The 25988-nt window shown below is 42.9% G+C and overlaps 1 protein-coding gene across 1 annotated transcript in view; it reads left to right on the top strand.

Moving 5' to 3' along the window:
- The window catches only part of kalrna (kalirin RhoGEF kinase a), a 281969-nt gene that overhangs the window by 146898 nt on the left and 109083 nt on the right, over positions 1-25988 (top strand). Inside the window, exons 11-18 of the mRNA XM_052148011.1 lie at positions 5896-6087; positions 11850-12019; positions 14969-15143; positions 15381-15576; positions 17981-18147; positions 18864-18983; positions 21023-21241; positions 23131-23280. Of these exons, the coding sequence (XP_052003971.1) occupies positions 5896-6087; positions 11850-12019; positions 14969-15143; positions 15381-15576; positions 17981-18147; positions 18864-18983; positions 21023-21241; positions 23131-23280 (1389 nt within the window). The remainder of the gene's footprint in view (positions 1-5895; positions 6088-11849; positions 12020-14968; positions 15144-15380; positions 15577-17980; positions 18148-18863; positions 18984-21022; positions 21242-23130; positions 23281-25988) is intronic.

Genomic DNA, 25988 nt, shown 5'->3' with positions numbered 1-25988 from the left:
GAGGACACCGCGGAGACCACACCCGGCCCCGAGAGGGGGGGGGGGTTTAGGTGGAATACACACACGGTCTTACCAGCCAGCAGCGGAAGCACATCGTGTGGAACGGCGCCATGGTAGACCCTACCCAAAGGTGGGGAGGGGTTACTACAAACACGGCGACCCGAGGCCGAGGACCCTCTGTCCAAGGAAGACACGGTTTGCCAGTAGGGAAACCATTTTGCGGGATATACGTCACACGGGGTTGCCGAAGGGGGCAACCAGCACATGTGGAGCCCTTACCTCAGTACGGGGGCCTGGTGATGCCCGTACAGGGGCGGCAGTGAGCCTCTCCGAAGACTCAACGGCCGCTAGGCTAGGGAGGAAGAACGTCCAGGGTTCACACTTCCTGCGAACGCAACTGGGGAAAAGAGCGCACGTCTTCACCTCAAGGGAGGGGAAAGGCGCTATGCACAAGCGATACACCCGGCTGGCTGACCCGAACTTACCTGTTTGTGTCACCTGATAACACACGGGACGAAACTGGCTCAACCCTGAGGTTATAGAACCTCGCAAAGGTGTTAGGTGTTGCCCAACCCGCGTCTCTACATATGTCTGCTAGAGAGGCGCCATGAGACAACGCCCATGAAGCCGCAACGCCCCTGGTAGAATGGGCTTGTAGGCCAGCAGGGGGCGGCACATGCTGGGCATGGTATGCCATCGTGATGGCATCGACGACCCAGTGGGCGATCCTCTGTTTGGAGACAGCGCTTCCCTTCCGCTGTCCGCCAAAGCAAACAAAGAGCTGCTCGGAGCTTCTAAAGCTCTGCGTGCGGTCCAAGTAGATGCGAAGAGCACGCACCGGACACAGCAACGTAAAGGTTGGGTCTGCCTCCTCCAGGGGCAGCGCTTGCAGGTTCACCACTTGATCCCTAAAGGGGGTCGTGGTAACCTTGGGCACATAGCCCGGTCGGGGTCTCAGGATGACGTGAGAGTAAGCCGGACCGAACTCTAGGCACAGTTCGCTAACAGAGAACACCTGCAGGTCCCCTACCCTCTTGATGGAGGTGAGCGCCGTCAGGAGGGCGGTCTTCAGAGAGAGCGTATTTAGCTCTGCTGACTCAAGGGGCTCAAAGGGAGCTCCCCGAAGGCCCCGAAGGACCACGGAGAGGTCCCACGAGGGAACGAGGCGCGGCCTGGGGGGGTTTAACCTCCTCGCGCCCCTCAGGAACCTGATGATCAAGTCGTGCTTCCCTAAATACTTACCTTCCACTGCATCGTGATGTGCCGATATAGCGGCTACATACACCTTCAAGGTGGAGGGGGACAGCCGTCCCTCCAACCTTTCCTGCAGAAAGGAAAGCACTGATCCAACTGCGCATCTCTGGGGGTCTTCACCATGGGAAAAACACCACTGAGCAAACAGACGCCACTTCAGGCCGTAAAGACGCCTCGTTGAGGGGGCTCTCGCCTGAGTGATCATGTCTACCACCGCGGGTGGTAGGCCACCTAAGTCTACCGCGTCCCGTCTAAGGGCCAGACATGGAGATTCCAGAGGTCTGGTCGCGGGTGCCAGATGGTGCCCTGACCCTGTGAAAGAAGGTCCTTCCTCAGGGGAATTCGCCGGGGGGGGGGCTGTCGCGAGGAGCGTGAGGTCCGAGAACCAGATCCGGGAGGGCCAATAAGGGGCCATTAAGAGGACCTGCTCCCTGTCCTCCCTGACTTTGCACAACGTCTGTGCAAGTAGGCTCACTGGGGGAAACGCATACTTGCGAAGCCCCTGGGGCCAGCTGTGTGCCAAGGCATCTGTGCCAAGGGGGCCTCGGCCAGAGAGTACCAGAGTGGGCAATGGGAGGATTCCGGGGAAGCGAACAGGTCTACCTGAACAGCTGAACCACCTGGGGGTGGAGCCTCCACTCTCCCCTGGATGTAACCTGCCGCGACAGCGCGTCCGCTGTGCTGTTGAGGTAACCTGGGACGTGAGTGGCCCGCAGCGACTTGAGTCGGTGCTGACTCCAAAGGAGGAGATGGCGGGCAAGTTGTGACAAGCGGCGAGAGCGTAGACCGCCTTGGCGGTCGATATACGCCGCCGCGGCTGTGTTGTCCGTCCGGAACAAAAACGTGCTTGCCCCGGATCAACGGCAAAAGCCTCCTCAGGGCAAGTAATACTGCCAGCAACTCGAGGCAGTTGATGTGCCAAGACAGTCGCGGGCCCGTCCAAGGGCCGGCAACTGAGTGCCCGCTGCACACGGCACCCCAGCCCCGTTGGGAGGCATCTGTCGTAACCACGACGTGCCTGGAGACCTGGCCTAGGGGAACTCCTGCCCGTAAGAACGCTAGGTCTGACCAGGGGCTGAGAGAGTGGCAACACGTCTGCGTGACAAGGACGCGGTGTGTGCCGTGGCGCCATGCTTGTCTCTCGACTCGGGTCTGCAGCCAGTGCTGGAGTGGTCTCATATGCATCAAACCAAGCGGTGTAACCGTGGCTGATGATGCCATATGCCCCAGGAGCCTCTGAAAGGATTTCAGTGGGACCAACGTGTTCTGTCTGAACGTACGCAGACAGCTCAGCACTGACTGTGCGCGCTCGCTGGTGAGACGCGCCAACATTGAGACCGAGTCCAACTCCATACCGAGAAAAAGAGATGCTCTGAACCGGGACGAGCTTGCTCTTTTCCCAGTTGACCTGAAGCCCCAAGCGGCTGAGGTGCCTGAGCACCAAGTCCCTGTGAGCACACAACATGTCTCGCGAGTGAGCTAAGATTAGCCAGTCGTCGAGATAGTTGAGGATGCGGACGCCCGCTTCCCTCAGTGGGGCAAGGGCTGCCTCTGCGACCTTCGTGAAGGCGCGAGGGGACAGGGACAGGCCGAAGGGGAGGAGTTTGTACTGATATGCCTGACCCTCGAAGGCAAACCGGAGAAAGGGTCTGTGCCGAGGAAGGATCGAGACATGAAAGTACGCGTCCTTCAGGTCTACCGCCGCGAACCAATCCAGATGCCGGACGCTCGCTAGAATGCGTCTCTGTGAAAGCATCTTGAACGGGAGTCTGTGCAGAGCCCAGTTCAGAACTCACAGGTCGAGGATTGGCCGCAACCCGCCGCCTTTTTTGGGTACGATGAAGTAGGGGCTGTAAAACCCCTTCTTCATCTCGGCTGGAGGGACAGGCTCTATCGCGCCCTTCTGTAGAAGGGAGGCGATTTTCACACGCAAGGCAGCGGCGTTCTCGCCTCTCACCGTGGTGGGGCGGACGCCATTGAACCTGGGCGGTCGCCTGGCGAACTGAATCGCATAGCCGAGTCGGACTGTCCTGATCAACCAACGTGACGGGTTGGGGAGTGCGAGCCACGCCCCCAAACTCCGAGCGAGAGGGACCAAGGGGACTATAGCGTCGGACGTACCGCCAGGCGGGGCCTCGCAACGGGGCAGAGCCTGGGGTGCTGAGTCTAGGGACATCGAAGCACTTACCTGGCTCCTTGTGACCGCTCCCGGAACAGCCTGGGACGGGGGAGGAAGAATTTCGTCCTTGTGGCCCGCGGAGACTGTCAGCTCGGGGGCGGGGTTGTGCCCCGGAGGCGGCGTGTCCAGCAGTGCTGTAGGCTTTAGCCGTCAGAGATGACGTCAGCCTACAGGCCCTGGATGCATGGAAGCGGAAGACCCGGTTCCAGGGCGCTGTACCTGCCAAAGAGAACCGGTGGCCGGCAGTCGTGATAACGACGGACGGGGAGACCGGAAGTGGAGCCCGGGGGCTGAGGAAACTGCTCTTTTTTTGAAAATGTGGGTACCGCAGCCCGTTGGGCGTGCGGTGAAATAAATTTCAAAAGGAAATAAGGATTCTCTACCCGCCCCTCCGGCGGGGGAGGGAGTGGTCTGCTTACCAGCTCCCGAAGTGCAGTTCCCTGAGTCCCAGGGCTGCCCGTCTCAGGGGCACTTTGAAGCCTTCTTAGGATTCTTGGCGGCCGGCCGTGAGGCGGGGGGCGTCGCCGTCCTGCGGGTAGCTCCGCGCCGGGGCCGGCCCCGAGGGGCGGGCTGTGGCGGAGCTGGTGTTGGTACCGCAGGGGGACGCGCTGTGCGACGAGCAGACGGGGTGCTTGGGCCTCAAGGAAACGAACCTTGTCAGCCTCTCGCAACTCGACCAGGTTGAGCCATAGGTGGCGCTCCTGGACCACCAAGGTGGACATCGCCTGCCCGAGAGCCCGCGCCGTGACCTTCATTGCCCGGAGGGCGAAGTCGGTCGCCGAACGCAGCTCCTGCATTAGACCCGGGTCAGGACTACCCTTGTGTAGTTCTCTAAGTGCCTTGGCTTGGTGCACCTGCAGGAGTGCCATGGCATGTAAGGCGGAGGCGGCATGTCCAGCAGTGCTGTAGGCTTTAGCCGTCAGAGATGACGTCAGCCTACAGGCCCTGGACGGAAGCGTCGGGCGGTTCCGCCAGGTGGAGGCGTTTTGTGGGCATAAGTGCACTGCAACCACTTGGTCCACCTGGGGAATCGCCGTGTAGCCCCTTGCCGTCCCGCCGTCGAGGGTAGTGAGAGCGGAGGAGCTTACCGCTCGCGTGCGGGCTGTGAAAGGCGCGCCACGAGCGCGTAAGCTCCTCATGCACCTCCGGGAAGAAAGGAACGGGGCGGAGCGTGGCCGTAAGCGACGCTCCGGCCCCAGGAACCAATCATCGAGCCGCGAGGGTTCGGGGGGGGGCGGAGGATTCCACTCCAGCCCGACACCCGCGGCTGCCCGGGCAAGCATGCCTGTCAGCTCCGCGTCAGCCTGCGACTGAGCCACCGCACCCGAGGGTGGGAGCTCAGCCAAGTCTTCAGCGTCAGACATGACAAACCTGCTCTCCGATGCCGCGATCGAAATCTCATCGTCGTCAGGCGCTCCGAACGTGATCGGGGGTCCGCTATGAAGCGAGCCGGCAACCGCGCCCCAGCGCTCGGTTGGAGCATACGAGTGTGGCGGGGAGTGGGAGGTCCGTGGGGTTGTACCCGGCGGAGAGGCTCCCACTGAGGTCCCCATATCGCCCCCAGCGCTAGCTCATACCCGTAGGTAGAAAGACCAAGTCGGGGAGCGGCTGGGGTGCCCCGCGCTCTTACGAGTGCAAGGCGCGACCACAGCGTAGCCATGGGCATGCTCTTGCAGTGAGAGCATGAACCATCCACGAACGCTGACTCTGCGTGGGTAGCACCCAGGGACAGGAGGCAACGATCGTGGCCATCAGACGGGGAGAGAGAACGACCGCAACCAGGAAACACACACAAACGGAAAGACATCTTGAAAAAGACGCTTCACCGTTTGTGCCACTCTTTTAATGTTTTTTTTTTATATATATATATATATATATGTATACGAGAGTATAAATGTATATATAAACGAAGTTATTCACTCCGTAACTCTTTTATCAGCTGCTGAAGCGCCCAGGGGTGTATGCTCAGCACAACGTAGTATGCGAGGGGGAGGACCGCTGGAAAGCGCCGTAAAGCCAACAGCTTGCAGAGATGACTGGAACAGCAGAGGAGTTCAGCTCTATGACTGCTCTCTCGGCTCCGAAAAAGATATCTGATGTGTATTTGCAGCGTCACTCCTTTTATACCCGTATGTCCGTGGGAGTGGCATGCAAATTCCACACGCCAATTCTCATTGGCCTTTTCTCAAAATCAGAGATGGCCGTGCTCCGCAAGAGTGACCCCTAGTGTCAACTCAGCGACACAACGTCGACTGAGTGACAGACGGGGAAACTAAATTGCCACTATTTTGGTGCACAGAACCTTAACTAACATTATAAGTGGACTTCAGGCAAAAACATAAATGCTACCAAAGTGTAGAACACAGCCTCTTTAATCTTTTACTCATAAGACTCAGCATTATCAACATTCGTTCTACAATGAGTGATCAAACTTTTCCACCTTTTCTGCTCTCTTGTGTCAGAACACTTACACCAATGCTGATAAACTCCTGGAAGCGGCCGAGCAGTTGGCCCAGACAGGCGAGTGTGACCCAGAGGAGATCTATAAGGCGGCTCGACACCTGGAGGTCAGGATCCAGGACTTCGTTAGGAGAGTCGAGCAGAGAAAACTATTGCTGGATATGTCTGTCTCCTTCCACACGCACACTAAAGAGGTAAGACTGCTCACTGGCATGCATACCAGCTGGATTACAGAGGAATGTTGGGATTTTTTACTGAGATGTGCCAGATGTGCTAGATGAACATGGGGTGTGCTGTTTACCTCTCCAACTGTCAAACAGGCACTTGAGAAATACTAAATACTTCTGTCATGATGTGATTCCTGAAATATTTAAGGCATGTTGATGTGAGAGTCAATAGTGTGCAACAATCTGGTTGTGGAAGTAAAAAATTATATTTATTATTTCCATATGGTAATTGATTCGCAACAATAACAATAACTTTTCAACCTTTTAAGATGGACCTACTATGAGTTCTGAGGTTGTTAATCGATGGTACATTCTTCTGCCATCAGTCTGTATTATTTCAAATTAATTTGTTTTAAATTATGTTTAGTAGTGGAATTTGGTGAAGAACTACACTACCCATAATCCTGAAGAGATATTCACCAATCAGAGAATCGTTTCAAACAAAGCATGCCAAAAGAGCTCTGGAGTGACACTTACACTATCAAACTACTTATATTGTGTAACTGTATATATCTGAATATTTTGCAATATACTTCAAATATATGGATGCTTTACTTACAATTGACAACTTTAAATCAGTAGTTTTCTATTTTTCCATTGTTTTTCATTCAATTACATCATTCACAATACTTTATGGGATTGTAGTTCATGCCCTCATTAAAGATGTTAAGTTCACAGTCTTGTACCTTTCTCTTTCTGTCTGATTTTTAAATACTTTTTTCCTTCAAATACAAGTTTGTAATGTTGTGATTCACCTCAGAGCTGGTTGGATTGGTTCTTGGCTTACAACTCTTTTATGAAGGATTTATTGAAATATCTATAGAAGAAATGCATGGGAAAAAACACTTCCGGAACCAAGACAGGCTTAGACAGCTGAAATGTGGCCGGACACTGTTGTGATACATAGGAAAAAGGTTTGACTTGGTTTATTCGTTCAATATTCAAACCACTTTTTAAGCTGTTGTATGAACAGAATGATTAGAGAGTCGCACCTTTTAGTAAATACCCTTGTCAATTCCAAACACTGACTGTGTGAACTAAGCCTTGGTGATTTATTATGCATTAATGTGTCGTCACTTTACATCCATTACCTCATGCACCATACGTTTAAGACAGAGAGAGAGAGCGAGAGAGAGAGAGAGTAAATATGTGGAAGGGTTAAGTGGCATGATTGATCTCTCTAAGGTGGTCTGTGCTATGATTGTGTAATGGATCTGAATTGTGAGCTATAGTTTTGTTCATGTATGGGGATTGCAGGAATGTGGTTTTCTCACAATACAGCTGCCTATAAAGTCCTGATCTTTCTCAACAATCTACAAGAGCATAAAATAGACATTTCATTTGTGGTGAAAAACTGCAGATCTTTCTTAAAGGTGCACTCACTATTTCTTACTAGAAATTAATTTTAATTTTGAAACATATGTATAAAAGCATTGCCACTTACGTGAGATGAGGACTCCAGTCATATCAGTAACCTTACAAAATCTGTTCTCAATTGTTTCATATAAGAATCAGGTCTCAGATGCTTCTTCTAAAACTAGTTAAAATAGGCACAATTATATATATATACAGTATATATATGTATATATATATATATTAGGGGTGTCAATTTAACACAGTAATTCAGCGCAATTAATTGTATTAAATATCGCAATGCCCCCGGACCATAATAAGGAAGATTCCTGAGAAATGCAAGCTTGTTCAACATGCAGTTTATACAGTGAACAAAACAACACTTCAGCAGATAGCACAATACAAACATGCGTTACATTCTTGCATTCAAAACACTTGTGTCAATATGTGTTCTAAGTATTAAACTATATTTAACTTGACATAGTGACCTAAAAATGTAATGTTTATGATGCAACGCACCTGCTACACAAGCATGTCTGACGCAGGTGTACATTGACGGGTCCTTAAACAAGCCCTCATAATAAACCTCCAACTGATTGACAAATTCACTTGTGAAATGGATTACTGTGAACTGTATGCCAATGACTGACTTATGATCAATAATATGGTAGTAAACAATACATTGTATTCTAAAGCCACTTTTTGTATTGTCTTATCAGTGATTAACTATTCTGCCACAAGAATGTAATGCAATTACATTACAATTACAATTGTTATATTATGGGCTTTTTCAGCAAATATTTGTATATGCGATTAAATGTGATTAATTAATCGGGACCCCATGTTATTAAATCGATTAAACATTTTAATCATTGACAGCCCTAATATATATATATATATATATATATACAGTTGAAGTTTTTACATAAGTATTTAGGACATCTACTTTGTGCATGACACAAGTAATCTTTACAGCAATTGTTTACAGACAGATAGTTTAACTTTTAATGGACTATATCACAATTTGAGTGGGTCAGAAGTTTACATACACTAAGTTAACTGTGCCCTTAAGCTTTTGGAAAATTCCAGAAAATTATGTTAAGCCTTTAAGTAGCCACTTAGCTTCTGATAGGCTAATTGGAGTCAACTGGAGGTGTACCTGTGGATGTATTTTAAGGCCTACCTTCAAACTTAGTGCCTATTTGATTGACATCATGGGAAAATCAATAGAAATCAGCCAAGACCTCAGAAACAATTGTGGACCTCCACAAGTCTATCCTTGGGAGCAGTTTCCAGACACCTGAAGGTACCACGTTCCTCTGTACAAACAGTAGTATAAACACTATGGGATCACACAGCCATCATACCGCACAGAAAGGAGACGCATTCTGTCTCTTAGAGATGAACGTAGTTTGGTGCGAAAAGTGCAAATCTATCCCAGAACTGTGAAGATGCTGGACGAAACAGGTAGACAAGTATCTATATCCACAGTAAAACAAGTCCTATATTGACATAAACTGAAAGGCTGCTCAGTAAGAAAGAAGCCACTGCTCCAAAACCACCATAAAATGCCAGACTATAGTTTGCAAGAGCACATGGGGACAAAGATCTTACCTTTGGGAGAAATCCTCCGGTGTGATGAAATTTATTTTTAACTGTTTGGCCACAATGACCATCGTTATGTTTAGAGGATAAAAGGTGAGGCTTGCAAGCCAAGGAACACCATCCCAACCGTGAAGCATGGGGGAGGCAGCATCATGTTGTGGGGGTGTTTTGCTGCAGGAGGGACAGGTGCACTTCACAAAATAGATGACATCATGAGGAAGAAAAATTTTGTGGATATAATGAAGCAACATCTCAAGACATCAGCCAGGAAATTAAAGTCTCGCAATCCATGCACAATATAACACATGCCCCATTGAGAGCGAGAACTCCAAATCGTGACCACAAGGAGGGTTATCCCATGTGACTCTACCCTCCCTAGCAACTGGACCAATTTGGTTGTTTAGGAAACCTGTCTGGAGTCACTCAGCACACCCTGGATTCGAACACGTGACTCCAGGGGTTGTAGTCAGCGTCAATACTCGCTGAGCTATCCATGCCCCCAACATTTCACATTCTTAAAATAAACTAGTGATCCTAACTGACCTAAGACAGGGAATGTTTTCTATGATTAAATGTTAGGAGTTTAAATGTATTTGGCTATGGTGTATGTAAATTCTCACTTACTGTATATGTTAATATACTAATTTTACTTTAATAGCTGGGTTTCCATCCACGTATTTTTACCTGAATTTTGGGGCTATTGCATAAAAAATGCTGGATGGAAATGCAAAGATGCTCATAAAAACTACACTCGCTTGGAGTGCATACAGTTTTGTTCATTAAGAAGAGAAGTGCAAGAAATTACGATGGAAACACATATAAATTACAATTTACAGAATATATTCATAAAGATCGTCAGGGCATTTTGTCTTCATGCTATAAACCCTAAATAATTTCACGGGTTCACCAAGTTAATAGTCCTCTAGCACATTAAGCCAAACAAATATGGCATACTGTCCATCATGAAGGGGCTCGAACACATGACTAGACTTGAGCTCTGAGACCCCCGACTTTTTAGTTTGAGCCTCTTATTATATAAGAGCTAGTTTTAGGCATGCAATGAGTTGTATTTTTGTAATTACTTTTTATATTTTAATATAAAAAGAGAGTGGTCAGGCTGAAACAGTGAAATCTATGGTAACACTTTACAATATAGGTTCTTTTGTTAACATTATATAACAACATTAGATACCATGAACTAATAATGAACAATACTTGTTAAGCATTTATGAATATGTTAATTTCAATATATATGTAAAGGGGTTAAAGGGATAGAAGGAGGCGAGGACCGGCTTGATGATACCAGTGAGAGAAGAAAAAAAACACTTGCTGGTTCCCTGATATGCCGTAGCTTGGTCCTTGGCCACTCCTCCACCCTATAGCGGACGACAGCCGCGCCTCCCTGGATGGATCGGAGGCAGTCCTCTGGCCCCTGGTGGACAGATCACCCACCGTGTTTTTGGTGGATGGTAGGGGTCTCCCCCGTTCCTAGCAGCGGTTACGGTTCCAGTCGGTTGGTTCGGAGCCCCTCCTTCCCTCGTGGTTGGCGGCCGTTCCTCCGCATCCAGGCAGCCGGCTCTTCCGGCGGATGGCCGCGGCTGCTCCTTTTTGGTGGATGGTAGAGGCGAGAACTCCACTACGGCGCATCCCTCCTCCTTCCCGGGTTTCTGCACCAGTGTAAAGGGGTTTAAAGGGAAATGAGGAGGCGAGAACCAGCTTGACGATATAAATAATAGTTTAATATAAAACTTAACCAAAAAGACACACACACACACACGTGTCGGACATCTGTCCGTAAATCTCTCTCTCTGTCACACTGCCGTCTTTGGTCAGCCTTTATCCCTCTCGAGGGCTTAATTTATTTATTAACATTAGTTAATGTACTATGAACTTACATGAACTAACAATGAACAATTGTATTTTTATTAACCAAGATTAACAAAGATAAAGAAATGCTGTAAAAAAAGGATATTGTTCATTGTTTGTTCATGATAAATAATGCATTAACAAATCTATACCTAAAAGGCATTTGAGAAAGTACCAAATGAAAAAATAATGGTATAAAGTTTTCAATTCCGTAGAAATCTGATTATTTAGTAAAAGTCAACCCCTGGGACATGAAATTGCCTGAAGTTAAAGAAACACCAATATTTGGACAGCCGACAGTGTTAACTATATTTGATTGGACATTGGCTGGTAAACAAATGTAGAAACTGGAGACTGGACTGACTTGAATATGTCTGCATTAGAATTAAATATGGATTTATCACCAAATGAGTGGTTAGTATGTATGTGATGTCATCATGACCATATAACCGGTTAAGTCTCCTGGAGCAAATTGTGAAAGTAAAGTGCTCAAGGAGAATGGTTCATAATGGTTCATATCTTGCTCCTCGTGGGGCTTGAATCCACCACCTTCTGATTACCAGGCCAGACTAAATCTTCTGCCCAGATATCTTCACTAGTTGTTTCTGGATAATGTTGTGGTGAGTTTTAATGAACTGCCTAAATCATTTCTATATTGTTTTATCTTTTACACTGAATGATAAAAATGGAAGCAGTGTAGGAAATGAGAGCAATATATTTGAGGGTACTTAAAAATATTGGATTGAGGATATTTTATTGTTAGATATAATCTGCAGACAGGTGTCCCTATCTCTCTCTGTAGTTTCTCTGATATTTGCAGGAGAGTGTTTGCCTGTAGAAAGCAAAACTTACAGTTGTCTGTGTATGTTGGAGGATGTGTGTGTTAATGCATGTGTGTTTTTCAGTTGTGGACGTGGATGGAGGACCTGCAGAAGGAGCTGTTGGAGGAGGTATGTTCAGACTCTGTTGATTCAGTTCAGGAGCTCATCAAACAGTTTCAGCAGCAACAGACGGCCACATTGGAGGCCACACTCAACGTCATCAAAGAAGGCGAAGACCTTATACAACAACTCAGGTATCAACATACAACGTTGTTTATACATTTTTAAATATAGACACTTAAAGGAAGTGTTTATTAACCTGGTCAGTCTTTATTAACTACCATTGTTTTGAAGTGACTCACTTTAAAGCTTAAAAAAATAAACTTTTTTTAGAAATGTGTTACTTTTAATGCTTAATCCGGGCTTTAGGTTACATTCACTGATTCAAAAACATATTTTTATATACAATTTTAAATGCGCAGTACATTGTGTTGAACAGAAGAATGCACGACTGTAAGGAGATTCAAAATCTTTTAAGATCATTCTTTGTATTTATGGAATACAGGGAGGTGAGGTCAAAAAAATAAATAATGGTAAATGGTCTGCACTTATATAGCGCTTTTTTATTAACCTTAGAGGTTACCAAAGCGCTTTACACTGTGTCCCAATCACCCATCCACACTCACATTCACACACCAATAATAATAATAATACTTTTTTTAATTATTTTTGAGCCAATATAAATAAAGAATAATATAATGTCTGACTTTATGCAAGCTAACACATACAGATGGTAAGTTGTCTGCTGATTATATAATGCTGGCATACAGAACAGTCACTGGGTCTGCTCCAACATACCTAAAATCATTTCTGCAGAGCTACACACCCACTAGAAGCCTGCATTTGGCTAAGGAACGTCGCCTTGTTGTACCAACACAAAGAGGCACCAAAACACTTTCTCGGACTTTCAGTTTCATCATACCACTTTGGTGGAATGACCTTCCCAACTCAATCCGTGAAGCTGACTCACTCTCTGTCTTCAAAAAACGACTAAAAACACATCTTTTCCAAGAGCGCTTAACTAGTCACAAAAAACAAAAACAAAAATTGCACTTGTATATGTTTTGAATACTATTCTGAAAGTTTCTGCATAATATTGATACATTTTTACACACCTATATATATATATATATATATATATAAACATTTCATTTGGGTGTGCAAGCTTTCAATTTAGGTGGCATTTGCACACCCTGGAACACCCATGGCTATGCCACTGCTCTGTCTGAGGGGCACCTCAGCAAAAGGGCAGGGGCTCAAGCCCCTAGAGCCACCCCCTCTTCACTTGCCTGATGGTGAGAAACAACACAAAATTAAATTTTTCTTTGAAAATCGTTTATTTGTTGTTGGTTCATGAGCACTGAAAATGAAGCTTATTCATAGTGGCACGTGTTTATGTGAGAGTGGAGGAGTGGTGGTGGTGTAGTGGGCTAAAGCACATAACTGGTAATCAGAAGGTTTCTGGTTCAACCATCACCATTGTGTCCTTGAGAAAGGCACTTAACTCCAGGTTGCTCTGGGGGATTGTCCCTGTAATAAGTGCACTGTAAGTCGCTTTGGATAAAAGCGTCTGCCAAATGCATACATGTAAATTTGAGAAAATGTGTTGTGAAGTGCTAAAAACAACAACTTTTTGACACTTTTGGGTCCTTTTTTATGCTTTAAAGTGAGGCATTGTATTGAAAAGACAGACCATAATATTCTTTCAAATATTTCCTTTTGTGCTTCACAAAAGAAAGAAACTCATACGTGTTTGGAAAGACATGAGTATGTTCTGATCGTGGATCTGTTTTATAAAACCAAAAAGCTGTGCAATATTGTGAATATACCTAAGTTGTGTAAAATATGGGAGAATTTACTGGAGAAGTATTCCTTTCACACTTAAAATGTTTTGAGTGTCTTTGCATTAGATAAGGCGATTTCAAAGCAAGCATCATTTATTAAGAAAGCGCAAGCACATTTTTCAAGCAAAATATTTTACAAAAGGATTTTTTGATTTTGTTAGGTTTTATATGGAAAAATAATACCTACAGGTTGAAAATGAAGACAAAAAGTACTGTGACACTTTTGGTTGTGAAACATCACTGGAACATGTTCATAGTCAATGTGCTGAACAACACCTGTGGTTACTCTACTTGGACACCTTTGTGAACTTGAGGGGAACCACTAAAAAATCCACTAAAAATCACAGTTGCTTAAAATTCATTGCAATAATATGTCAGAAAAGTTCGTTCAGACAAAATATCTAGCATAATTTGTTAGCAAATAATGCTTAAATAAGCCTTGTTTATGTTTTGGGTCTTTTTGGACCTGTTTGACATTTCGTTTTAAAATTAAAAGCTACATCAAAGCTGTACAAGTCTTGATTAATTGTCCTATACTTGCTCTCTGAACACACACACACACACACACACACACACACACACACACACATACAGATACTTGATTTGATGAGCGTTTTACTCAAACCACCCCATCTGGCATCCATGTGATTATCTAATCAGCCAATCGTGTGGCAGCAGTGCATAAAATCATGCAGATACGGGTCAGGAGTTTCAGTTAATGTTCACATCAACCATCAGAATGGGGAAAAATGTGATCTCAGTGATTTGGATCGTGGCATGATTGTTGGTGCTATACGGGCTGGTTTGAGTATTTCTGTAACTGATGATCTGCACACACAACAGTCTCTAGAATTTACTCTGAATGGTGCCAAAAACAAAAAACATCCAGTGAGTGGCAGTTCTGTGGACGGAAACGTACAAATGAATTGCATCGGTAACACATAACATGAAGTTTATACAGACAAGTAGTCCCACCACTAAAAGGTTTATTTTATGTTATTGTTTGTAAACCTTCTGGTACGATTGCCCCATAGACTTCCATTGTAAGTGAATTACATTATTGTACAAACTGAAAAACAAGTCAAAATGATTGTCTGTGATAATCAATCAACACCTGCTGTCAATAGAACTTAAAGTTGTATTGAAGCAGATACCGTTTAGCCCAAGACAGAGCAAATGTACTGAAATGAGTAGCTGATATTGGAACATCCAATATGGCGGATGTAGAAAAGGAAGTCTTTATAATGGACTTTGATTAAACCTGGGACTAATCTTAACCTATTAATTCTGGTTGTACAGAGACTCAGCAATGAGCAGTAATAAGCTGCCGCACATGAGCTCCATCGCTCACATTGAGAGTGTGCTGCAGCAGCTGGACGAGGCGCAGGGACACATGGAGGAGCTATTCCACGAGAGAAAGATCAAACTTGACATCTTCCTGCAGCTTCGCATCTTTGAGCAGTACACCATTGAGGTGACTAGTGTGTGTGTGTGTGTGTGTGTGTGTGTGTGGGCACTAGACATTGTTAGTGTTTCTGAAAGGTCCAGTGCAATAGTACTACCATGTTGGACATGGTACAACAGGAATACCATGTTTTTTTGGTCATGCACTATGGTAATACCACCATATTCTCTAGAGTACCATGTAACTGAAGTGAGTAGGTCAACACAGTGGGTTTACCTATGGTATTTTGTCCACCCTTTTCTGCAGGTAACAGCAGAGTTAGATGCGTGGAATGAAGATCTGGTCCGTCAGGTGAGCGAGTTCACCGTAGAAGAGCCCAGTCAGGCTGAGCAGAGACTGCAGCGACATGCAGAGAGAAAACTGGCCATGAACAGCATGACTTATGAGGTCATGCAGCAGGGTCAAGACCTGCACCAGTACATCATGGAGGTCCAAGCTTCAGGTGAGAGACAGTAAGAGGAAGTTTAAATGGAGTAAAGGTGCGTTCACATTTATCACATTCATTCTGGTCACCAAAAAACTGAACTGCTGCCGTCTCTGCCTTAGATGGCACACTCAGTGACCTTCTGATGCATATTGCTCACAAAAATGGAAAGCATTTGTCAAAACCACAAGCTCCTACTAGATTTACAGACTGCAGTGTAGTTTGCGGGAGTCAGGTTTCAATCTATTGTGAGATTTCAGACTTTAAATGCATCATGAGCAGTGTATTTCCTTCTTGTTCATTTTCGTATTGGCTCATTAGGGAGCGCACATCCATCAGCAGTCACAGATATGTAAACAGGCATACTTATGAGCATAATTAATGTTTTAAATGTATTCACATTAATAATATATTTCTTAGAAAATGTGTTACCCAAGTAATGTCCTTTAAAGCAATTCACTTAATGAAAGTCAGTAACTGTAATCTTATTACAAGAATTTAAAACGTAAAGTGTTACACTACTTTTGACAAGTAACTATTTACAGTGACTAAATAATATATTAGATTACACCTACACCAGTGCTTTTTTGTATTGTATTTTTATCTACTTGAAACACAATACTGCTGCTCCCTATATTCATATTACGCAGTCTGCGTAGGGCAGCAAGTCCCTAGAGGAGCACTATATTACCATAGGGGGTCACCAGAAACTCCACCGACATCCATTCCTCATTATAACATTATACATCATTCAAGGATTCATTAGCAGTCATGAAATACAGACAATCTCCTCGTAGCTAGCACCATGTCAGATTATCAACTCATATGCATCCCCTAACCCCCACAACCACCCCCCAGCCTTTGACAGAATCCTCCAAACTGAGGTGAGAACGACATGACAAGGACAAGGACAGGCAATAAGTCTCTATGTTGACGTCCTCGTCATACAACTGCCTTATCTATTGGATAGATAGTAGGTTTGGTCTTGGCGGACTAGATCTGCTTAAACTGCTTGCTAGTGTAAGACCTGCTACTGCTAGAACATAAACAGACATACTGTGTATTGAGCTGCCGCATAATAAGACACACATAATCCATCTGAAGCAGAACGATTTAGACAGGTGATGCTGGGGTGGAGGAGGGTTTTAGATAGAAAACATGTGAAGTGCAAAGCAGTGAAACTAACTTAAATGCACACAACTGAATAATTTAACTGAAAGACAAATTTTGTTTCTCAATGTCTGTTCTTTTCATGTTCTTGTGGACTTGCTTGACGTTTAGTTAAGTGGTTGTTGAATCTACATAATCGCAGCACATCTCAAAACTCACATAGATGCGTTTAGCATCCTCATTTCATGAGTTTGCTTTTTCAAGGTAGTTAGGCAAGATTGATTTTCACAAGAACGCAAAAACTTGGCGAGCTCGACCCCTGTGTTCTGATCTCCAGTCTGCAGTCACATAGATGGCAGTGATGCGCACCAAAAAAGAAAAGGTTATAATGAAAAGAGACTATATGCTCTATATTAATGTCAAAACTCTCTTCACCATCTCTCTGTCTGACTTGAACCAGCATTTCTCTCACTCTCTGCTCTTATTTTCTTTGCTTCTCATGTCCAACTCTATGTGTCACAGATATTTTTAACATGTGAAACAGACTTCCTCTTTCTCTCAAACTGCTGACCCATCTCTCATTCCCCTCTCTCTCACTTGGCTGAGCACACAGTCTTCTGTGTGAGGTTCAGACACGGTCTGTTCTTTTCTGGGACAATCTGTGGGTGTGTCTGATAATGCTCGGGCAAGTCTTTAAATCACTGATTTAAGAAAACAATTAATTACGTATTATATAATAAACTTTTACTATATTAATTGAATGTTAACTTGATTTTTTGCAAATTTGAAAAATTGTAAATTAGAGTTGGGAAGTCATTTTAGGAAATTGGTTCACTTAGACGGTTCAGTGAAGAGGCTCAAAGAACAATTCATAGTTCATGAGTGAATCTTACAAAACCTAGAACATGTATGGGTAATATCCCAAATTGTAAAACAAGCCAAAACAAAATCAAATCAAAAATGTATTTATAATAGAATAATGGGGTGAAGACTTCCTCTCTCACCTTTCTGTTCACTTCAATCCATCTTTAACTCACTAAAAAACAAACTCTCACTTATTAATAAAGTTGCGTATTGACATTTTAATTCACAATAAGAAATGCACAGTGACACAGATATTATGATTCAATAAGTCACGAGTCATCATGTTATAATCTAGCTACCTTAAGCATGTGAGCTCATGTCAGATCCGAGGACAAACAGAGCAGTTTTGATCAGATTTAAAGGATCCACCTTACTGCCACGCAGTGGTGATGAGCTGTAAACATGTTCCTGGATTGGATTGATTGATTGATTGATTGATTGATTGTAGGTATTGAGTTGACCAGTGAGAAGGAGGTGGATCTGGCCACTCAGGTTCAGGAGCTGTTGGAGTTTCTTCATGAGAAACAGCATGAGCTGGACATGAGCTCAGAACACACACACAAACATCTGGAGCAATGTGTGCAGTTACGCCACCTGCAAGCTGAGGTTAAACAGGTAAAACACACACACAAATAGATATAAAAGATTCATATTTTAACATATGAAACTGGTTGTTCATAGTGTATTTGAATTATTATGTATTATGCATCATTATAATGTATTATAATTGTGGTTACACTTGCTTACTAGAACATACTAAGCTGCAGAAAGGGATATAACACAAATAAATATTTGCTCATGCTCTTGATATGTGACAGTTCTGAAGTCTGTGGGCGTTACAGTTATGTGGAGTCCTGTTGGCTCTGTCAGTGGAAGCTTCTCTGATTGATAATCAATAGAGAGAGATGAAGCTGTGATCACTACTTCAGTGTGTCTTGCTCTGTGTTAATCTCATTCAAAGCATCAGAGAGGGCTAGAGTGCTGTCGCCAGGGACAACCATCAAGTGCCTGCCATTACATGAGTGCTAATGCAGAGAAATGAACAGAGAGAGATAGAGAGTTACATTTTTCACAGCTCTTTTCGATATCAGTCTTCATTGAAAGCATATCACATACAGATCCATTTTGCTGCTCTATCATTTTGCCATGTACTGTGAATGATTCCTGGATTTTTCTGCAAATATCATTATGCATCTGTAGGAAGTAGCTCATAAGGACACATATTTTTAATGTACATAATAGATAGATAAATTGACAGACAAACCGACAGATTGATATATAGATGTGTTTTAAGTTTTGGTGCTGAAGTTTTTGTCTTATGTGTTGTTTAGGTTTTAAGTTGGATTCGTAATGGCGAGTCTATGCTGGATGCAAATATGGTGAATGCAAGTTCACTGTCAGAGGCTGAACAACTACAGAGAGAACATGAACAGTTCCAGCTCGCGATCGAGGTAAACACACACACCCATCGCTCTCTCTCTCTCTCACTGTCTCACTCTGTGCATTCTGAACATTTTTGTACAGCATTATATCTTACGCCCCTTTGATCCTAACCTCTATCCAGATAACTGAAATAACTTCACTCTATGCCCCTCTCTTTCTATCTCTTTTTTTAAATGGACATGTAATGGAAAATAGGGGGTTTCTTGCTCTTTTTAAATTAAAGAGTTTAATGGACTATGTAGTCACACTGTAACTCTCTACAGTCCACTCAGACCATTTATTGAAACTGAAGAGCAAAAACAACCTAAGAAATCTTTTTGACATAGACATAACAACAATGAGCTCATTAACATACTGAATGACCATCCAGAAATGTAGGATTTAGAAACGTAGTCCATTTGCTGTTATGTGGTTAGCCAAACAGCACAGTCATATACATGTAGAAGTCGTAAGGTTAAAATATAAAAAGCCTGTTTAAATGTAAGAGTCAGGCAGAAAGGGTGGAATAAATATACCGCAAAAGAGTAGAATTTGACCGCTGCAACGTATTGTGGAAATTCACAAATCCCCTTAAATTATAGGCCTATCATAATTCAATCGTTTTAACATTAATGTGGAAAAACAGATATTACAAATATAGCAGTGACAGTAAAAGTAGCACTTACTGTATGATAAGTGGGAAAAACATTCAAAACACTCTATCATGTAATGATTATGATTTAAGAATTCATGAACATCAAAGTTATTAGCTGGCCTCACCGTTGGCTGTGTAGGATGAAAAATAATGCGTGAAACAGGGCATTATACAATTTTAAACTGTAATGTGCTACACTGTCACATGGTCTCACCTAGTTGCATGTTTAATTCAGAAAGTAGTTTCCAGTTATCATCTTGAAAACAAATAAATGAATAAATTAACCATGGTGTTACTAAAGTAAAACTGTACTAAACATTGATTTAGTTATTTATTTTTTGGCAGGATGATAGATATTACTTCTGAATTTCCTGTATTAGTAGAATGGTTTTACTACAAATATCATGGTTAAAATATGGTTACTGCAGTTAAGTCATGACAACTCTGAAAATGATTTAGCATGTTAATGTGGGCATGACATATTGATGGTATGCTTATTGGTCTTGGCAGACTAGATCTGCTATGCCACTGTTGATGCTGCAGTGCAAGTACAGAAACTACACTGATAGAACATACACACACATACTGAGTTAAGCATGTGAACATGGTGTTGCTACTGCACAATTAGTAAAACACTGGGCTAAAAGACATGCTGCATCAAGCGTGTATGAAATGCAGCTGCAAAATGTGACAAATACAAACCCAAAAAAGCAGATCTACCACCATGTCTTGTGTACTTCTGCTGCTCCAAAGAGCTATTTTCACTAAGTGTATGCTATCTATATGTGCCATGGCTGGCTTGCCTGAATGGTATAACTCTAATGAACTCTGATAATGAAATCTCTATATGTGTGGCTTAAGGCTAGTGACCTGACACATAATGTGTATCTGGACCTGTAAAGCCCAGAGCATATTTAACTAGTGATTTAAATAAAAAAATCTGTGTATTTTTAGCTAGGTATGTGTGGAATTATTTAAATAATGACCTAAGATAGCAATGTGTGCCAGTGCCCGATATATCTACTGGTTACCTTGATAAAGACGTGCTTCTATGTGGATACAACGATACCTTACCATGCAAGACTGCCAAGACAGCTTACACTATTAGCCCTCTTCCACTATCATGGTTCAGGGGCAGGTTCCTGGGCCGTTGCGAATTCTTGAACCATTCCACGCATTTTCAACGCAGAAAAATGCATTCCAGGGCCGAAAAACTGCACAGTCCCAAAAGCTTGCTGGACTCTACATAGGAATCGATTGCTTCAGTGAGCGGAGGGCAGGATAATGTAAAATACGGCAAAAAGAAAATGTCATCTCAGAGCTTATGTATACTTATTGTTCTCTCTCTCTCTCTCTCTCTCTCTCTCTCTCTCTCTCTCTCTCTCTCTCTCTCTCTCTCTCTCTCTCTCTCAGTCTTTGTTTCATGCTAACTCTCTGCAGAAGACTCATCAGAGTGCACTACAGGTGCAGCAGAAGGCAGAGCTGATGTTACAGGCTGGACACTATGACCCTGATGCCATCCGCAGCTGTGCTGAGACGGTGGCAGTGCACTGGCAGCAGCTCATGCTGAAGATGGAGGACAGACTAAAGCTGGTCAATGCCTCTGTGGCCTTCTACAAGACATCAGAACAGGTGCTCAACAATGCCTGACAAACACACAAGCATTTGACACATACTCATGGCTGAGGTGCCCAAAAAGACCCATTCCAACAAAATACAGTCAAGTGTCCAAAAATTAGTGTGTGGGACACTGGTGGCAAAATTGGTCGTCTACCTAATGTAAACAGTAGCCTACTGCTCAAGGTGGTCAACGTGGACAATGGGTTCTTAAGTGGTCTAATGTTGTCTGCAGTGCTTTCTTAGAGGTCTGATGAGGTCTAATGGGTCAGAATTGATCTGAAGTGGTTTCTTGGGGATATAACTATGTCTAATGTGGTCTGATGTGGTTTAAGGGGGTCTAATGAGGTCTAAATGGGTCTGAAGTGGTCTGATGAGGTTGTTGGGGGTCTTATGAGGTCTAAAGGGGCGAAGTGGTCTGCTCTGGCCTATATAGGTTCCGATGTGCTCTCTAGGGGTCTGAAAGGTTCCCTAGGGGTCTAATGAGGTCTAGTGGGGTCTGATTGGGTCTTATGTGCTTTAATACGGTCTGAAGTAGTTTCTTTGCAGTCTAATGAGATCTTGTGGGATTTTAAGTGGGCTCTAGAAGTTTTAAAGTTGTCTCTAGGTATCTGAAATGGTTTCTTGGCAGTCTGATAAGGTCTAATGGGGTACGATGTTGTATAATGGGGTCTGAAGTGATCTGACATGGTTTCTTGAGGCCTAACAGGGTTTGCTCTTTTCTGCTTGGAATTCTTGGTGTTCTAAGGGGTCTTACACGGTCTTGGAGATGTGATAATGTCTAATGGGTCTTATGAGGTGCAATGTGGTCTGCTGTGGTTTATTGGGGTCTAAGTGAGTCTTATATGATCTCATGTTGTCTGAAGTGTTTTCTTGGGGGTCTGATGTGGTAGGAAGTGGTTTAATGGGTTTTATGAGGTCTAAAGGGGTCTGATGGTGTCTGATGTGGTTTCTTGGAGGTCTAATGGGGTGAGTCTTATGTGATCTCATGTGGTCTGAAGTGTTTTCTTGGGGGTCTAATGAGGTCCTAAGGGATCTGATGTGGTAGGAAGTGGTTTAATGGGTTTTATGAGGTCTAAAGGGGTCTAATGAGGTCTAATGGGGTCCGATTGGGTCTTATGTGGGCTCATGTGGTCTGACGTGGTTTACTGGTGGTCTGATAAGGTCTAATGGGGTCTAATTTGGTCTGACATGAAAAAAAAATATTCCTGAGTAATTTGATCTTGTTTTCTAGGAAATATATCAAAACATTCTTAAAACAAGTTACATTTTTGCGATTCATTTTGGTGGCACTAGAGGCACAAAAAAGTACAGACCTCATTAGACCCCCCCAAGAAACCACATCAGACAACATCAGACTCCATTAGACACCATCAGAATCCAAATAACCTTTTCATACCCTGTTTTTTCTGTGAAAACCAGACTCACTTGCTTCTCAATTTTCTTTCTTGTTTTAAGGAGGTTTGGTTGGTTTTTTTGAACCTTAAGACAAAAATACTTGGTAAGAAAATGAATTGGGTCTGATTGGGTCTAATAGCATTTTAAGTGTCTCTATGAGTTCTGATGCGGTCTCCAAGGGTCTGACGTGGTTTCCTAGATGTCTGATGGGGTCTGAAGAGGTCAGATGTGATTTATTAAGGTCAGATTAGTTCTGTACTTTCTGTGCCTCTAATGCCACCAAAAAGAAAAGGAAAAATAATGACTCCCCACAACTTCCACAGTGTTTATAATTTTAAGGTGATCAACCTACGAATGTCGTATTTGTAGTTGACTTTGAAAGTTTTTATCATTGGAAAAAAAAGGTCATACTTGACCAGTCAGAAACAACATCCAGGTAGCCACTCTGCCCATTTAAAGGTTCAAGGTGTTTCATGGTGATGTGCTGGCATGTGTGTGTGTTTCAGGTTTGTAGTGTGTTGGAGAGTCTGGAGCAGGAGTACCGGCGGGATGAAGATTGGTGTGGAGCTCATGATAAACTGGGATCTTTGGCAGAGATAGATCATATACTTCCACTTATCAGCAAACACCTGGAGCAGAAAGAGGCTTTTCTCAAGGTCAGTACTGAACTGATACCCAACACACAGCCATCTCTATCAAATATGTTTGCTCACACAACTCTTGTGAAATTACATCAACCGCACTTTGTACGGTTAAATAAGAGGTTTGTGTCATCATTTATGACCTTAAAGTAATCGACACTGTAATTGAACATGTCACCACTAGTGTGATGAGTGATGGAAAATTCTGCTGCTGTACCATAATGATTATCAGAATGGATGTGTTGTATTTAATGAGCTTTTCACTGATGTACAATCTAATAATTCAATTCTAAATTAAACAATAAAATAATCATCACCCACTGGCCGCTTATGCATTTGCATAAATGCACAACCAAAAGAAGCATATCTGTTTTGTTTCATACATGTGTTTGTTTTCAAAATTTAAGGGGGAGACTGGACCTTTCCAATTCCCATAACTGTGGACTTTATACTAGACTACTGAATGATGTTGGTCCCGGTTGGGGCAGCATTTTTTGTAATTGTTCTTGGAAGACTGATTAATGTTGGTAGTGTTGCCTGTAAAAAGCTTAATATAGTAACTATCTAGATAGTGTACATACTTTTCATTTATCACCACGCTACTGATTGGTAAGTGTACAGTAGTTGTCTTATGTAAATACAGTTTTAGTGTGCACTCTTTTTGATTTTCAGCTGTGAGGTCCTTCGCTGTTGGTCAAGAAGGGTCTATTTCTATGTCTGTCTGTCTGCCAGTCTGTCTGTCTGTTTGTCTGTCTGATGAATGTTATTAAAGTCATCAAATGAATAAATTAATTAAAGTAAATATGCATTGTTCTTAAGCGGGCATAATAAAAAAATTTCATTAATCTACAAGTGCACTGAAGTAATTGTAGAGTGCTTCATTGTGAATTTACACTTAATATAATTCGATACATATACTCTTTAGGTTCTGTTTTGTGTAACTATAAACTACAATTATCAAAATGTTGCAGGAAGGATTTTTTGTGGCAACCTATTAAAAACGTATACAAAACATTCTCTAATATTCTTAGTTCACATTTGTATTATTTTTCATTATCATACATTTGACAATTTTTAGTAGACAACAAAGGCTGATATTAGTGCAGTATAGCATTTAAATAAATGGACAACTAAAGACCACAGTATGTGGAACTTGAACGCATTATACAAGAATCATGTGTGCCTTATATTATCCTGTCTTACTTTATATGTGAAAGCAAGAATCTGTTCCAAGTTAACATTCCAGTAGACTGATCCCCTGACTGACATTCATTTATTGCTTTCCTCAATAAATAATTACCTCTAGATATGAGATTAAATATATATGTTATTGATTTGATAAAGTTTGCAATCATAAAATTGAAAAGATCACGATGTATAAGTGTAACCAGGAAGTTTTTTAGTTTATTAACTACAAATGAAGAGAAGCAGAGATGTCTCTGTAACGAACAGTTGCTGAGATGAGACAGGAGATGTAGGATCTATGTGCTGGCTTTAATAAAAATGATGACAGTCAAATAAACACAGGAACTCAAAACAACAACAAACAAGAACTGACAAGGAATGCAAAAACTAGAGGGAATATAAACAAACAAGAACTAATGAGGGAATGGAAAACAGGTGAGAACAATGAGGAACAGATGGCAGTGACGAGGGCAGTGCTTGATGGGAAATGTAGTCCGGGGGAAACACTTCAAAATAAGAGTCCTAGGAAACACGAGGGAGACAGACTGTGACAGTCCATGCTAAAGTGTCCGCTTCATTTGTAAAAAAAAATGATTCTAAGGTCAGCTTAGTTAGGGTTAATACAATTTGTATCCAACTTTAAATGTCTGTTAATAAAGTTCTGATTTTAAAAACCCTCGTCTTTGTTGAAGTCATTGGTTATCTGTGAGAATTTACATCAATATCTGCATATTAATGTCAGGTGCTGAGGAACAGTATTTAAGGAAGCACAAAGTCAAGGATCAGTTTTCAGTGTAGTATTTCCATACATCAGGTTTGCAGAAAGGATGTCTTCCAGCATAAATGATTACAAAACTATATTTAATTTTCTAGTTAATTAGGTAGAGTACGCCTATTTAAGAGAATAACTTTAAACATTTCCCAGTGAGGTGAATCAAGTATTTATAAAGTTACGTTTACGCACAAAGCTATACAATGGCGAGTGTCAGTAATCTCCCTATTAAGTGCAATTTTGGGAAACGCAAATAAAATATTTTTCGCCATTTTGCATGTGGACAACTCTCTTAAGAGGTGCATTGTTATCTGGAATCGCAGCTGTGGACTGGAGGCTTATGTTCAATGGTATGAAAATTAAAGCCACTTTCTGTATTGTCTAATCAATACTTTACACATCTGACACAATAATGTAGCATGATGTATTTTAATGATCTGAATTTATATTTATTAGATATATTTATTAGTTATAAATATACTATACTATAGAATTATATATATTGAATTTATATATATTTGGTGGGTCTCAGCAAAAATGTATGATATATGTGATTAATTGCAATTAACTTGATTTAATTCATTGGCACATCATGAAATGAATGGAATAAAATATTACAGCGTTTGACAGCTAGGTGGTTGCCATTAGCTACATTAGATCCTAAAAACCAAAGGCCCATCTTGCGACCCACCCACTTCCTTGCAGGAAACACTGCATGCAGCATGCACACACTGTGACTTTTGGGTTTATTTGGAGTCCAATAGAA

This window comes from Xyrauchen texanus, chromosome 18 (genome assembly GCF_025860055.1).
Source record: "Xyrauchen texanus isolate HMW12.3.18 chromosome 18, RBS_HiC_50CHRs, whole genome shotgun sequence".
Lineage (NCBI taxonomy): Eukaryota > Metazoa > Chordata > Actinopteri > Cypriniformes > Catostomidae > Xyrauchen > Xyrauchen texanus.
The sequence above is the reverse complement of the archived record's forward strand: the minus strand, read 5'-3'. Positions and strand labels throughout refer to the sequence as shown.